This window comes from Scyliorhinus canicula, chromosome 8, assembly GCF_902713615.1.
Source record: "Scyliorhinus canicula chromosome 8, sScyCan1.1, whole genome shotgun sequence".
NCBI lineage: Eukaryota > Metazoa > Chordata > Chondrichthyes > Carcharhiniformes > Scyliorhinidae > Scyliorhinus > Scyliorhinus canicula.
In genome coordinates, this window is record NC_052153.1 from 192,241,149 (window position 1) to 192,258,063 (window position 16,915).

Here is a 16,915-nt window from a genome sequence, read left to right on the forward strand (position 1 = left end):
GTACATGAAAATAAAAAGAAAATACATAATAGGGCAACATAAGATACGCAATGTAACTACATAACACCGGCATTGGGTGAAGCATACAGGGTGTAGTGTTAATGAGGTCAGTCAATAAGAGGGTCATTTAGGAGTCTGGTGACAGTGGGGAAGAAGCTGTTTTTAAGTCTGTTCGTGCGTGTTCTCAGACTTCTGTATCTCCTGCCCGATGGAAAAAGTTGGAAGAGAGAATAACCCGGGTGGGAGGGGCCTTTGATTATGCTGCCCGCTTTCCCACGGCAGCGGGAGGTGTAGATGGAGTCAATGGATGGGAGGCAGGTTTATGTGATAAATTGGGCTGTGTTCACGACTCTCTGAAGTTTCTTGCGGTCTTGGGCCGAGCAGTTGCCATACCAGGCTGTGATGTAGCCAGATAGGATGCTTTCTATGGTGCATCTGTAAAAGTTGGTAAGAGATGGTCAGCCATGACCATAATGAATGGCGGAGCGGGTTTGAAGGGTCAAATAGCCTGCTCCTGCTCCTATTTTTTCTATGTTTCTATTTCTTTGTATTAAAGTCCAATCACCGCTTATATAAACAAATGACTTCGGAAGCTGGAATCTCAAACAAAAACAGAAAATACTGGACAATCTCAGCAGGTCTCACAGCATCTGTGGAAAGAGACTCTTGGAGTCATCCAGATTTGAAACGTTGTCAGACCTGCTGAGATTGTCCAGTATTTTCAGTTTTGCTTCCAGTCACTCTTGTCTGTTCATTATGCGCGCCTATCTACGTCTTGTTGCAGTCGATTTGTATAACCCCAACTGTTTACCACTATCCTAAATTTGGTATCATCAGCAAATTGTTAAATTTAATTTTGTAAACTGTAATCCAAGACATTTATTCATATCAAAAAATTCAGTGGTCTTAGCACTGACCCTTGGGGAACATCACTGTTTGAAAAAAACAATTACCACAACTTGCTGCTTTCTATCCTTAAGCCAATTTTGTTGTCCATCTTGACCCTTGTTGTGGTATTGTCACTAAACTAGTAATCCAGAGAGCCAGTTTAATTTGGGGAACAGGGTTCAAATCCCAGCACCGCAGGTAGTGAAATTTTGAACTCCACCGAACTCTGGATTTCAGTCTAATGATGACCTTGGCCGAATAACCCATCCCCACTGACCCCGACACATAACCCATCCGCACTGACCCCGACACATAACCCATCCGCACTGGCCCTGACACATAACACATCCCCACTGACCCCGACACATAACCCATCCCCACTGACCCCGACACATAACACATCCCCACTGACCCCGACACATAACACATCCCCACTGACCCCGACACATTACCCATCCCCACTGATCCCGACACATAGCACATCCCCAATGACCCCGACACATAACCCATCCCCACTGACCCCGACACATAACCCATCCCCACTGACCCCGACACATAACCCATCCCCACTGACCCCGACACATAACACATCCCCACTGACCCCGACACATCCCCACTGACCCCGACACATCCCCACTGACCCCGACACATCCCCACTGACCCCGACACATCCCCACTGACCCCGACACATCCCCACTGACCCCGACACATCCCTACTGACCCCGACACATCCCTACTGACCCCGACACATCCCCACTGACCCCGACACATCCCCACTGACCCCGACACATAACCCATCCCCACTGACCCCGACACATAACCCATCCCCACTGACCCCGACACATCCCCACTGACCCCGACACATAACCCATCCTCACTGACCCCGACACATAACCCATCCCCACTGACCCCGACACATAACCCATCCCCACTGACCCCGACACATAACCCATCCCCACTGACCCCGACACATAACCCATCCTCACTGACCCCGACACGTAACCCATCCCCACTGACCCCGACACGTAACCCATCCCCACTGACCCCGACACATCCCCACTGACCCCGAGACATAACCCATCCCCACTGACCCCGACACATAACCCATCCCCACTGACCCCGACACATAACCCATCCTCACTGACCCCGACACATAACCCATCCCCACTGACCCCGACACATCCCCACTGACCCCGACACATAACCCATCCCCACTGACCCCGACACATCCCCACTGACCCCGACACATAACCCATCCCCACTGACCCCGACACATAACCCATCCCCACTGACCCCGACACATAACCCATCCCCACTGACCCCGACACACCCCAACTGACCCCGACACATCCCCACTGACCCCGACACATAACACATCCCCACTGACCCCGACAAGTCCACTTCCATTTCAAATGGGCGTTGATTGGCAGCTTCTGTCCGCCTTTGGCAGGAAGTCCCGCCTTGGAGAGCTGCTGACCAATCAGATTGGCTGACAGCTCTCCAGTCCCGCCAGACATAGCCTAAGGTCTGAGATCAGAGGGTGAGGAGGGAGGGCCGGAAGTCCGGTTCCCAAGGGAGGGCACCCCTAGAATCTTTATTTCTCAGCGGACTGTATCTTTGCAGAGTGTCATGAAATATCCCATAACTGTCTGCCACTGCATCCACATTGTCTTATCCCATAACCTAATTTCCCAGTTCACTTTAGGCACCTCTGTCTTCATACCCACATAGCTGCCCTTATTTAAGTTCAAAACATTGATCTTAAATCCACTCCTCCCCGTGAACTGATTGCGAAATTCAATCACGTTATGATCACTACTTTCGAGGGGTGCTTCTGCTACGTGGTCATTACTTAATCCTGTATCATTACACATGATCAGATCTAGAATAGCCTCCTCTCTGGGTAGCCCTCACACATGCTCTATATGGAACTGTGTCAAGAAAACCTGGCAGAAGGGCAGCACGGTGGCCTAGTGGTTAGCACAACCGCCTCACGGCGCTGAGGTCCCAGGTTCGATCCCGGCTCTGGGTCACTGTCTGTGTGGAGCTTGCACATTCTCCCCGTGTCGCCCCCACAACCCAAAAATGTGCAGAGTAGGTGGATTGGCCACGCTAAATTGCCCCTTAATTGGAAAAAATAATTGGGTAATCTAAATTAAAAAAAAAAGAAAACCTGGCAGAGAAACCCAAGAAATTAGAGTATTTTTCTGTCAGTAATATTCTGGTCATATTTTTAAACTGTGAGGATATGTGAATGGGAATAGACTGACCGTGTGAATGTGAACTGTGAGTTTGATATGTTCATGAGTCTTATCGAGCAAGATCTGAAACAGATGTTTACTTAAGGTAATTTAATAAGGATGGTAGTAGAACAGGAATAGATTTATAAGGCTTTTGTATTTCAAAGGATAAGATAAGCAAGTGGTGAAATAAAGGTGCCATAGGTAAAGTATGGATAAAGGGAAGCTAAAGTAAAGCGATTAATTTAATCAATTCTGGGAGAGAGCAGTTTGAAAGAAACTGGGTTAGGTAATGAGAAACCAAAGGAACAGAGTGTATTTGAAGAGATATTGAAACTTATGCAGGGGGCTATTTTAGATCTCAGCCAATTGCAGGAATAGCGGTGTAGCTCCCAGTACTATGTGACAGCTTTGTCATGTTTAAGTGTATTTCTATTTTAGTTTATTGCTTTTCCTATTTCTTTGCTATAAAATCATCACAAGTAGTAGGGGACATCATTTCTGGATTTCAAAATTTCCCCTCATTCTGTACAAATTGTAAAGAAACATGGGGGAAGTTGTTTCAAATTTCCCTTCTGGGGTTTGTACAGCAAGACATTTACCATCAGCCGGGTGTTTAGCAAAAGTCCTAAAATCATTCTGTGACTCACAAGCTTTCCCAAAAACGCTCTGACAAACTTAGGCTCAACAATCTCGCAAAAACAGCAAAGATAATAACCAGTTTTTGTCCTGTCGATTTAAAGTAAATATTGGCTGAGACGCGGAGGATAAACTGCTCTATTCCTCTTTAAAATAATGTCACGAGAGCGATTACGTTAACTGAGAGGGCAGCTGGGGCCTTAGTTTGACATGTAACCAGAAAGGTGCCAGGTCCCAACAGTTTGCACATCCTGACTGCCGCACTGGAGCGTCAACCTTGATATCCGTGCTCAGCTTTCTGGAGTGGGACTTGAACGCGGCGCCTCGTAACACAGAGGCAGGAGTACGACTTGAGCCACCGCTGACACAAATGGTATTTTCCTAAATTCAAGTAGAAGCGCTGCTTGTAAAGTGAACTTGACTTTACAATGTTCCTTTCGAACAGCAGAGGTGAACACCATGGTCTCACGATGAGAAGCAATCGGAGGCTGCAGTGGGGAGATTGAAGGCCTCTTTCAGATGGATGAGGCCCCGCGGGGGCCTTACTCATCTGTATTTCCAAGAGTTTTATAAAATAGTTTGTTGAGAAACTACACAGTTTGAGGCCCTCGGGGAAGGGTGAGTTTCAGCAGGTTGGGGTGGGGCTTGTTGCAAAGTAGCCTAGCTATGACGGGACTGTGTTTTTGATACATGTTGCTCTGTTGCCTCAGGGGTGAGTAACCTGGCATTCCGGCACTTGATTGAGTTCACCTACACTGCCAAGCTGATGCTGCTGCAGGAAGATGAGGCGAGTGATGTGTGGAAGGCAGCCGAATACTTGCAGATGGAAGAGGCGATGAAAGCACTCAACAACCGGTAATAAAAATGAAAATCCCCTAGTCGCCACACTCTGGCGCCTGTTCAGGTACACTGAGGGAGAATTCAGAATGTGCAATTCACCTAACCTGCACATCTTTCGTGACTTGTGGGAGGAAACTGGAGCACCCGGAGGAAATCCAGGCAGACATGGGGAGAACGTGCAGACTCTGCACAGTCAATGACCCAAGCCAGGAAGCGAACCCAGGACCCTGGTGCTGTGAAACAACAATGCTAAACACTGTGCTACTGTGCCACCCATGATAATAACTGAAATAAGTAGCATTGGGAAGTTTCTTTATGGAATGATGCAGCACAGAAGGCAGTAAATTAACCCATCCTGCTTGTGCTGGCAAAGACTTGCATTTGTATCGCATCTGATTACATCTCTCAAAAGCCTTGGTGCTTCCCAGATATTGAATGACCCGCAGTGCATTGTCTAGTTGTGCAAACACGTGCAACAACGAATTTCCGCATTGGAAGAGCCCACAAACAGCAATGGGGCGAATGGTCCATTTTTCCGGTTGTTTGCTTGGTGTCTTGGACATTATGAGCAAACATTTGGTTGAAAGGGTTACTCACCCCATTCTTTTAAGGATCCTGCAACAGTGGCCTCACTTCAAAATAATTCACTGGAGACGTTTGTGATTGAGTGTTCAATTAATGCTCTAGTCTGGTCCCATTTTAACTAAAGATTTGTTAGCTGTTATAAATTTAGAGATATCCTTCCTTTCTCTTCAGTGTCCTTGTGCTGTGTTACTCCTCCCTGTCGCACTGACTGTCCCGCTCTGTGTCGTCGAGCTGTTACTGTTCCCTGTCGCACTGACTGCCCCGCTCTGTGTCGTCGAGCTGTGTTACTGTTCCCTGTCGCACTGACTGCCCCGCTCTGTGTCGTCGAGCTGTGTTACTGTTCCCTGTCGCACTGACTGCCCCGCTCTGTGTCGTCGAGCTGTGTTACTGTTCCCTGTCGCACTGACTGCCCCGCTCTGTGTCGTCAAGCTGTGTTACTGTTCCCTGTCGCACTGACTGCCCCGCTCTGTGTCGCCGAGCTGTGTTACTGTTCCCTGTCGCACTGACTGCCCCGCTCTGTGTCGCCGAGCTGTGTTACTGTTCCCTGTCGCACTGACTGCCCCGCTCTGTGTCGCCGAGCTGTGTTACTGTTCCCTGTCACACTGACTGCCCCGCTCTGTGTCGCCGAGCTGTGTTACTGTTCCCTGTCGCACTGACTGCCCCGCTCTGTGTCGCCGAGCTGTGTTACTCCTCCCTGTCGCACTGACTGCCCCGCTCTGTGTCACCGAGCTGTGTTACTGTTCCCTGTCGCACTGACTGCCCCGCTCTGTGTCGCCGAGCTGTGTTACTGTTCCCTGTCGCACTGACTGCCCCGCTCTGTGTCGCCGAGCTGTGTTACTGTTCCCTGTCGCACTGACTGCCCCGCTCTGTGTCGCCGAGCTGTGTTACTCCTCCCTGTCGCACTGACTGTCCCGCTCTGTGTCGCCGAGCTGTGTTACTGTTCCCTGTCGCACTGACTGCCCCGCTCTGTGTCGTCGAGCTGTGTTACTGTTCCCTGTCGCACTGTCTGCCCCGCTGTGTGTTGTCGAGCTGCGTTACCGTTCCCTGTCACTCTGTGTCACTGAGCTGTGTTACTGTTCCCTGCCGCACTGACTGCCCCGCTCTGTGTCACCGAGCTGTGTTACTCCTCCCTGTCGCTCTGTGTCACTGAGCTGTGTTACTGTTCCCTGCCGCACTGACTGCCCCGCTCTGTGTCGCCGAGCTGTGTTACTCCTCCCTGTCGCACTGACTGTCCCGCTCTGTGTCGCCGAGCTGTGTTACTGTTCCCTGTCGCACTGACTGCCCCGCTCTGTGTCGTCAAGCTGTGTTACTGTTCCCTGTCGCACATGTCTGCCCCGCTGTGTGTTGTCGAGCTGCGTTACCGTTCCCTGTCCCACTCATCGCCCTGTTCTGTTCTTCAGAAATCATGCAGAATCCCCGGACCAAGTCAAGACACCCGGCAAGAGGAAAGCCAAGAAGCGGACAATAGCCGAAACATCGAATGTCATTACGGAAACCCTGCCGTCCATCCAAGAGACTGAGACGGTGGAAATCGACCAGGAGAATGTCTTTGCTGCCGAGATCGTGGAGATCAATGCGGAGGAGATGGAAGAGGACGCCAGGGCTGCTGTGCAGGAAGCGGTGGAGAACCTGCCCACGGCAGACGAGCCGGCACAGCCGCCTGGTGATGACGTGGCGGACACGGAGCAGCCAGTGGAATCCGCACTGGCCCTGCTCGCTGACATCACCAGCAAATACCAGCAGGATGAGCTGGACAAGGAGCTAGAGAAGGAAGGGGAGCGGGAGTCCGCGGGCCGGTCCCGCGAGGAGTCCGAAACGTCAATTGTGAGCGAGGACGGGATCCACATTGTGGAAGTGCTGGCGCAGGGCGATAAACTGTTCTGCTGTGAGAAGTGTAACCGCTCCTTCAGACTCTTCTACCACTTCAAGGAGCACCTGAAGGTGCACTCTGGGGAGAATTACATTTGTCACCTGTGTAGCAAGCAGTACACGCGGGAGAGCGCCTGGAAGCAGCATCTCTCCTCCCATCGTGAAGAGGAAGGTGGGAACAAGAAGGCGCGCTGTGTCCGCAAGGTGCACGTCTGTCAGTATTGTGAGAAACAATTTGACCACGTTGGACATTTTAAAGAACATCTTCGAAAGCACACGGGTAAGAGGTGTCAGCAGCTGGGTCTTTCCCCACCCACATCTTAATCCGTATCCTCGAATCTTTGAATGGCACAGCACAGAGGAGGCCATTTGGCCCATTGTGTTGCGTCTGTTCTGGCTGTTTGAAAGCACTGTCCAATTTGTCCCAGTCCCCTGCTCTGCAAATTGTTCCTCTTCAAATATTTATCCTGCTCCCTTTTGAAACTTGTTATTTGTTTCGACCGTTCTTTCAGAAAGCATGTTTCAGATCATAACAATCCACTGTGCTTCAGAAAGACGCTTATATCTGTGCCTTCTGGTTGCTGAGCCTGTTGCCAGTGGAAACAATTTCCCCTTATTTCCTCAATCAAACCCTTGAAAATTTTGACCCCCAATATTAAATCTCCTCTCAGGCGAACAGTCCCAGCTGCTCGGGTTTCTCCGCTTAACTCATCTCTCATCTCTGCTACCGTTCTTCTTGATCACTTTTGTCAACTTTTCACGGTCTTGACTTTTCAGGAGGATGTGGGGATTAGTTTTGGATTGCCCTCGTAGGAGCCATCGCAGAGCTGTTGGACCAAATGGCCTCCTTCAGTCCTGTAAACTCCTTCTACTGTTTCAGACACCTCAATGTTTGAGGTGTTCACACTATAGAGTCGGGCAGCGCAGAAAAGGCCCTTTGGCCCACCGAGTCTGCACTGACTACCCCTAATCTGGTGCTAATCCCACTTACCAGCACTTGTCCCATCTCCTTAATGTGATGGTGTTTCAAGTGCTCATCCAAGTGATTTTTAAAGGTTGTGAGGTTTCCAGTCTCCACCACCTTCCCAGGCCGTACATTCCAGAGTAAAGTTCTGTTTTTTCAAATCCCCTCGGTATCTCCTGCCCCTCACCGTAAGACCATGCCCCCTTCTGATTGACCCTTCAACCAAGGGGAACAGCTGCTTCCTATTTACCCTGTCCGAACCCCTCAGAATCTGATACACCTCAATCATAACCACCCTCAGCCTTCTCTGCTCTAAAGAAAACAATCTAAGCCTATCCAGTCTCTCCTTAGAGCTCAGATGCTCCGCCCCAGGCAACACATTGGTGAATCTCCTCTGTACCCCCTCCAGTGCAATCACATCCTTCCTATAGTGTGGCGACCAGAACTGCACACAGTACTTCAGCTGTTCTGTACAGCTCCAACCTAACCTCCTTGTTCTTATACTCTATGTCACGACTGATAAAGGCAAGTGTCCCATATGTCTTCTTAACCACCCTATTCACCTGCACTGCCACCTTCAGGGATCTGTGAAAAAGCACCCCCAGATCCATCTGTTCCTCTGAGCTTCCTATTGTCCTGTCATTCTTTACATACTCCCTTGATATTCTTTACATACTCCCTTGTCCTGTTTCCTCTTCCAAAGTGCATCACGTCACACTTCTCAGGGTTAAATACCATGTGCCACTGCTCTGCCCATCTGACCAACCCATCTATATCTTTCTGTAACCTATGACCCTCTTCTTCACTGTTAACCACCCGACTAATCAAGTGTCCTTTAATTCCAGGTGTTGCAACCTTCTCAATCAGTCTCCTGTGTGGGATCTTGTCAAAGGCTTTGCTAAAATCCATATAAACTACATCAACCGCACTTCCTTCATCCGCACATCGGTCACTTTATCATAAAGGTCTTATCAAATGTGTTAGGCATGACCTCCCTCTGACAAAGCCATGCTGACTACCCCTAATCAACCCAGGCCTTTCCAAGTTGAGATTCCTTCAGGATTTTCTCCAAAGGTTTCCCTACCACTGACGGGAGACTCACCGGTCTGTATTTCCCTGGTTTATCACTACCACCCTTCATGAAAAGTGGAACAACATTCGCTGTTCTCCAGTCCTCGGGCACATTCCCTGTGGCCAGACAGGAATGGAAAACTTGAGTCAGAACCCCAGCAATTTCCTGCCTCGCCTCCCACAGCAGCCTGGGATGCAATTCAACCGGGGGCCCGGGGATTTGGGGTAAAGGTGGATAAAGATAACAACTGGGAAAAGGCCATTCAGCCCATCTAATCTCATCCTTTCAGACAGAATCTTCAGTCCAACCATCAACTGTTTTTAAAAAAAGTTTTTATTCTCTATTTTCACATTTTCCTCCAAAATTCCCCCCCCCCCCAAACAGTAAACGGTAACAAATACAAAGTCAATCCCCTTAACAATAACAACGATCCCATCCTCCCACCACCCCAAACAACGGCCCACCTGTCAATATATGCATCCAATAAAACAAACCCACGGTGGAAACAGAAAAACAAAGGAGAAAAAAGAAAGGAGTCCGGGACCGCCCATGGTCACCCTAGAGTCCACTCCCCCGCCCTTATAAGGGTGACTTATAAGGGTGACTATTGGGGCAGGGGGAGGATCCCTCCTGATATGAACTGGATCGGGCTCATCGGTCGGGGAGGCCTGTACCAAAGAGTTTAAACCGGCCAGCGCGGAGGCCCCCGCCCAGGTCCTTTTCCCCCTTGCCCAGCCCTCGGAAAGCCCAGAAATCCCCTTTTAGCGCACACACCCCGCCTATCCCCCCCAAAGAGCCCTCGCTTCGAGTGCAAATCCCATCCCTTCCCTTGTCCAAATATATACCCCATTGGCTCCCCATACACCCGGACGCAGTGAAACAAAAAAAGAAGAGACAAAAAAAAAGAAAAAAATACAGTCCTGAGGTGACATCGGCACATGGCCATTTCTCAATTTCTCAGTTCTGCCACAGTCCTTCTGCCTTCGCAAACTCCTCCACTACTTCCGCCGTCCCAAAATAAAAGTCCTTGAGCTTATAAGTCACCCTCAGCTTCGCTGGATATACAATCCCGCACTGCACCTTGCTGATGCACAGTGCCCTCTTCACCCGGTTGAAAGCAGCCTGCCTCCTCGCCAGCTCCACCGTAAAGTCCCGGTATACACGTATACCAGCTCCAGCCCACTGCACCACCCGCTTCTGCTTGGCCCAGTACAGGACCTTCTCTTTCACACAGTACCTATGGAAGCACAAAGTCACTACTCTTGGCGGCTCACCCGCCTTTGGTACAGGCCTCCCCGACCGATGAGCCGATCTCCTTCCCAATCGAGGTAAGTTGATCACCGTGCTGCGCCACCGTCTCCTCCACTACTTTCAGCGCCTCCCCTTGCGCCCGCACCTCCGCCACTGCACTAGCCACCACCGTCGTCACCGGGGAAATCACCTTCTCCACCAGCACACTCAAAACCTCCCTCATCTCCTTCCTCATCGCCTCCAGGTGTTTTGTAAACTGCCTTTTGAATTCTGCAGCCATTACCTTAGTTATTTCAGCCTTCAGCAATGCGGCCTCCCCTGGTGCTCCAGCCTTCTTTTTCCCTGGTGACCCCATGGTGACCTCTCCACTCCCCGACGGGCCCTCAGCTGTTCTTTTACCGGCCGATTTCTTGCTGATCCTGTGCCTCCTCCGTGCCTTCTCCCTGCCTCCTCCGTGCCTTCTCCCTGCCTCCTCCGTGCCTCCTGCCTGCCTCCTCCGTACCTCCTCCCTGCCTCCTCCGTGCCTTCTCCCTGCCTCCTCCGTGCCTCCTCCGTGCCTCCTCCGTGCCTTCTCCCTGCCTCCTCCGTGCCTTCTCCCTGCCTCCTCCGTGCCTTCTCCCTGCCTCCTCCGTGCCTTCTCCCTGCCTCCTCCGTGCCTTCTCCCTGCCTCCTCCGTGCCTTCTCCCTTCCTCCTCCGTGCCTCCTCCGTGCCTTCTCCCTGCCTCCTCCGTGCCTTCTCCCTGCCTCCTCCCTGCCTCCTCCGTGCCTTCTCCCTGCCTCCTCCGTGCCTTCTCCCTGCCTCCTCCGTGCCTTCTCCCTGCCTCCTCCGTGCCTTCTCCCTGCCTCCTCCGTGCCTTCTCCCTGCCTCCTCTGTGCCTTCTCCCTGCCTCCTGCGTGCCTTCTCCCTGCCTCCTCCGTGCCTTCTCCCTGCCTCCTCCGTGCCTTCTCCCTGCCTCCTCCGTGCCTTCTCCCTGCCTCCTCCGTGCCTTCTCCCTGCCTCCTCCGTGCCTTCTCCCTGCCTCCTCCGTGCCTTCTCCCTGCCTCCTCCGTGCCTTCTCCCTGCCTCCTTTGTGCCTTCTCCCTGCCTCCTGCGTGCCTTCTCCCTGCCTCCTCCGTGCCTTCTCCCTGCCTCCTCCGTGCCTTCTCCCTGCCTCCTCCGTGCCTTCTCCCTGCCTCCTCTGTGCCTTCTCCCTGCCTCCTGCGTGCCTTCTCCCTGCCTCCTCCGTGCCTTCTCCCTGCCTCCTCCGTGCCTTCTCCCTGCCTCCTCCGTGCCTTCTCCCTACCTTCTCCCTGCCTCCTCCCTGCCTTCTCCCTACCTTCTCCCTGCCTCCGTGGACCCTGAGACCGCGCCTAAAGCCCCGAAAATGCCGTTCCGGATCGGGAGCCCTCTGTTGCGCAGCCGCCTCCCGCCCGCCGTCACTGGAAGTCAGATACACAAGCTATTAAACTCATAAGCTCTTTTGTCTCTATTTACTGGAGCAAGTTCAGTAGTCTCATTCTCCCAGTGGGGAAGGCTTAGATTGAGGGGAGCTTGAGTCAGAGACAGGTTTACAAACCCACTATCAACTGTTTTTTAAACACTTTCAAGAATTCTGGCTCCATGACTCTAACTGAGATATGATCAGTTATGTTGGTCACTTTGTGATCCTAGACCAGACCGCCAAGTTTTGATGGTTAGGGACTAATAACCTTTTGTTTTAAGTATACAACGTTTGAGATTCAAGACTCTTGCTAATGGAATAAAGCCACAAGATTCCACAGGTTTTGAACAAACAAAAATAAACTTCACTGTACAAGGTCAGAAAAGCAAAATAAGTTACAATATCTGCCTTATACTCTAATATTAAGAATTAGCGTGAGGTAAATGTGAATTAACAGGCAAACTCGTAGTTCACAGTCCACACTACACGTTAAATAGCGAATGCAGCCAAGACCAGTCCCGCTGATTTCTCAGCTCCCTGCCTGATATCAGTGAACAATCTTGTTAAAACTCTGGCCGCAGTTCTCCGGCCCCGCCCACGGCTGGATGCTCCAATCCCACTGCACGGAATGGAGTTTTGGCTGAACGTCAATTCTTCCATCGTCACTGGCAGTGGTGGCAGGGTCAACAAGATTGGAGAATCCCACTCTCTGTCTCCCTAATTTCACTTTGGAAAATCGAGCTTCTGAATTCCCTCAAATGCCACACTGATTCTATTTACCTCAATGACTGCACACCTCCCAGGGTTTCAATCTCGTTTCCCGACTCTCCGTCCCCCGGGATTTCCAAGCGCGCACGAACCTGTAATTACTCGTGCAATTTCAGCTCTTTAATAGCCAGCTGGCTTCACTGAGCTGATTTAGCACCTGGATTTCATGAAGCTCCAATCTCCCCAGCTACACTAAGCAATAAATGGCTCCCCAAGCTTCTTCTTCAACCACTTCCGGCACAGAGCCGGTGACCTTCTGACACCTGGGCAGCACGGTAGCACAAGTGATTAGCACTGTGACTTCACAGCGCCAGTGTCCCAGGTCCGATTCCCCGCTGGGTCACTGTCTGTGCAGAGTCTGCACATTCTCCCCGTGTCTGTGTGGGTTTCCTCCGGGTGCTCCGGTTTCCTCCCACAGTCCAAAGACGTGCAGGTTAGGTGGATTGGCCATGATAAATTGCTCTTAGTGACCAAAAGAGGGGTTATTGGGTACCGGGAATAGGGTGGAAGTGAGGGCTTAAGTGGGTGGTGCAGACACGATGGGCTGAATGGCCTCCTTCTGCACTGTATGTTCTATGTTCCTGTGTTCCACCTGCTCAGCTCCCCAGAACTTCTCCTGAGCCCTAACTGTGCAGAGCTATCAAATTGCTCCAGTAACTTCTCCTGAGCCCCAACTGCACAGAGCCACCGGACTTTTTCGGTGTAATCTTTCCCCTGCTGCAGAGTACTCTCTCTCTCTCCCTGCAAACATACTTAAATTGAAATCCTGGAACTTTCTTAAGCTCCAACCATCTCCATGATGATATTGCCTTTCTTCCAGGACTCACTGAATGCTTTTAAATTAATTGTAGCTCTAACGTCCAAACAAGATAACTTTCTGGCCTGCATTTCTTTACAAGCAGTGTAGACACGTTGGGTGGGATTCTCTACAAATGCGGCTGTGTCCCCCACGCTGGTGTGAAAACCGGCGCCAATGACTCCGGCATCAACAGCCCTCGAAAGTGAGGAATTCTCACCTTTCTAGGGGGCTAGGTTGCCGCTGGAGACGTCCTCGCAGCTCTGTCCGAAATGGTTTACCCTGAATCCTCAGGCCCTGGTTCTGGACACACCCATCATTGGTAACATCTTCCCTGCATCTACCCTGTCTAGTCTCGCTAAAATGTTATAAGTCTCTATGAGATCTCCCCTCATTCTTCGGAACTCCAGCGAGAACAATCCCAACCTCGTCAATCTCTCCTCGTATGTAGAGTAGGCGTGCTGCTGACTGAAAGTCAAAATAAGAGAAAAATCTAAGCAACAAAGAAAAGGAAACATAATGACAGAGTTTGCTGTCTGAAATAGTTGGACTCAATGTTGAGTCCAGAAGACTATAAAGAATCTGAATGGGAGATGAAGCACCGTTCCTGAAGCTTCACTGTACCAGTGCAGCAGGCCAAGAATGTTAATACCGACATCACCTCTAACTTTGCCCAGTTCTGATAAAAGGTCACAGCCCTATAACGTCAACTCCATTACTCTCTCCACAGACGCTGTCAGACCCGCTGAGCAATTCCAGCATTTTCTGTGTTTACATTTATATCGCGCCTTTCACAACCCCAGCATGTCCCAAGCACTTTACAGCTGATGAAGTACTTTTATAGCATCATCACTTTTGTAAAGTAGCAAAAGGAGATGTTAAAATGGCTTCTGATTAATAACCTATTTGGGGGACGGCATCTTAACTCCCTGGCATCATTTCTGTTTCTGGTAAAATTAAAAATTCATGTTCAATTTTGTTTTGGAAGTGAGAGTATGATGTTTGGATTGTTTGCAGTGAATGGTGAAATCTACCTTTTAATTTCTCCAGGAGAGAAACCCTTTGAGTGTCCAAACTGTCACGAGCGATTTGCCAGGAACAGCACACTGAAATGCCACCTGGTGGCATGTCGAACGAGTGTGGGCGCAAAGAAAGGAAGGAAGAAGATGTACGAGTGTCAGGTACGGTGCTGAGCGACACAGGCCACAGTGAACAACAACTTGCATCCCTGTAGCACCTTTAACTTAATATAACATCCCAAGGCGCTTCGCCGGGAAGTTATCAACCAACGTAATGGGGGCAGCACGCTAGCACAGTGGTTAGCACAGTTGCTTCACAGCGCCAGGGTCCCAGGTTTGATTCCCGGCTGGGTCACTGTCTGTGGAGTTTGCACGTTCTCCCCGTGTGTGCGTGGGTTTCCTCCGGGTGCTCCGGTTTCCTCCCACTGTCCAAAGATGTGCAGGTTAGGTGGATTGGCCATGCTAAATTGCCCTTAGTGTCCAAAAATGTTGGGTGGGGTTATTGGGTTACGGGGATAGGGTGGAGGTGTGGGCTTGGGTGGGGTGCTCTTTCCAAGGTGCAGACTCGATCGGCCAAATGGCCTCCTTCTGCACTGTAAATTCTCGGAAACTATGAAACGTTTGCCAAGTAAGGAGATGTCGGAAAGAGGACCAAAAGCTTGGTCAGAGGTTTTTGAGGAGGATCTTACGGGAAGAGTGAGATAGGAGAGGTTGAGGGTCGGGCATTATGGAGTTTAGGGTGCAGGGAACTTAAGGCCTGGCTGCAATGCTGAAGCGATTCAAATCAGAGATCAGGATGATGGGGAACCAGAGAAACGTAGTGGTCTCGGAAGGGTTATGGATGCAGGATATGGAGAATCCGAGGACGTGGAAGGATTTGTCAAGCAGGATGAAGTGTGCTGAGTGGGTGTTATAATTGCATGTTGAGAGGGGATTAGAAAATCATAGCCAAAACATTCTCACCCGCAACACCCATATAGATCAGCTCTGCCAGTAGCATGTGTGGCACAATTGGGCCTTTCATCATGTGTGATGGTTGCAGCAGGAGGCAAGACAGTATTGTGCCGGAGACTAGATTAGGGCTACTGTGCAATGAAAGCACCCTGATCGTGCTCCCCCTTGACATTCCAATGGGTTTCCGGGCCAGGTGCACAGTGTTGATGAGGTGAAGGCTGATGGGTCAGCATCCTTTCCGGGGTGGAGGTCACACTGCTGACTCCAGTTGTTGTTTTTATTCCCAGGTTTGCTCCAGTGTCTTCCCCAGCTGGGACCAGTTCAAGAATCATCTGGCAGTCCACACGGGCGAGAAACCCAACCACTGCACCATTTGCGACATGTGGTTCATGCGGGCTTGTGAGCTGAGGCAGCACGTCAAGGATGTCCACGGCGCTGCCGAGCAGGAGGTGGGTGAGGTGACCGAGATCGTGGTGCCCGTGGAGGTGATTGACACCGAGACGTTGGAGGGGGAGACTATCATTGAGCAGGTGACGGTGTAAGGAGATTGCCGCGAGAGTTGGGGGGAGGGCAGATCAAATTCTTCCATGCCCAACCAACTGACTGGCTGAATGCAAGCGAGTGCGAGAAGAACTTGCCGACCTGTGGTGGGGTCAGCATGGCAAGGCAGCAGCACAGACATCAGTTGTGATGACAGCTGGCAGTGCCCGTGCCAGCACAGAGGCCATTCAGCAGCTGCATTTCCACCTGTGTTAGACTTCCACGGTTTTAAGTTTTTACAACGGCAGCCAAATTGCTTTTGCCTCCTGACTTAAACTGAATTGCACTCCCAAGACCGTTCAAATGGGGTTGTCTTATCTGAGTGCACCAGGACTGCCACAGTCCTACTGAGGGTGTGGCAGGCTGCCATCACTTGGGTCTGCTGACGTGCTGGCCCGGGGTTATCAGCAACCAGAAGCGACAGTGATGCCCTTTCTGCCACTGGCTGACAATTCTGGCTCTCCATTTCCCGACTCGTGGACAAAACAGCAATGGACGCACCGTAGATTGTACACATCACACTACTGCTGGATACACCCCTGTTGCAAGTTACCTGTGTATGGGAAGGTTTTGTCAATGTTAACTTTGATAGTCTGTGCTAGTCTGCCAGGAAACGGCGATCCGCTGGACCTTTTTTCGGGGAATATTGGTGAAAGCAGAGCGGACCCGAGATGTGCTGGAGTTATTCCAGTCACCCAGCTTTCTGTAAACTGTAAACGTTCACAAAGAACGCAGAACAGTTAAATCAATTTATAGGCCTGTTAATAAAGACAGTGGCTGATTCAGAACACAGCATGCATGTCGTCTTTCATTAATGTATTGTGTTGCTTCCCATCCTCACCTCTCTCTCACTCGACTGCTTAACCGGTGACTAACGAGAGCAGCAAAGTCCTAGCTCTGTGCTGCTGTCGGCCACGGGCTGAGGGAAGAGCGCTGTAATTGGTCTCTGTTCCCCTCCCGGGGCTAGACAAACAACAATAGCTGACACTTGTGTAGCGCCATCCACATAGTAACATCTCGAAGCACTTCACAGTGTTATGGGCCAGGGTTTAGAGAACCCCAAAGTGTA

At 50.8% G+C, this 16,915-nt stretch overlaps 1 protein-coding gene across 4 annotated transcripts in view; it reads left to right on the forward strand.

Annotated features, from left to right (window-relative positions):
• The window catches only part of znf131 (zinc finger protein 131), a 32,816-nt gene extending 16,178 nt beyond the window's left edge, over positions 1–16,638 (forward strand). For all 4 annotated transcript variants that reach the window (XM_038805920.1, XM_038805924.1, XM_038805922.1 and 1 more), the window contains exons 4-7: positions 4,478–4,622; positions 6,593–7,341; positions 14,384–14,514; positions 15,594–16,638. In XM_038805920.1, coding sequence (XP_038661848.1) covers positions 4,478–4,622; positions 6,593–7,341; positions 14,384–14,514; positions 15,594–15,848 — 1,280 coding nt within the window. In that variant the 3' untranslated portion in view covers positions 15,849–16,638. The remainder of the gene's footprint in view (positions 1–4,477; positions 4,623–6,592; positions 7,342–14,383; positions 14,515–15,593) is intronic.
• The last annotated feature ends 277 nt before the right edge of the window (positions 16,639–16,915 follow it).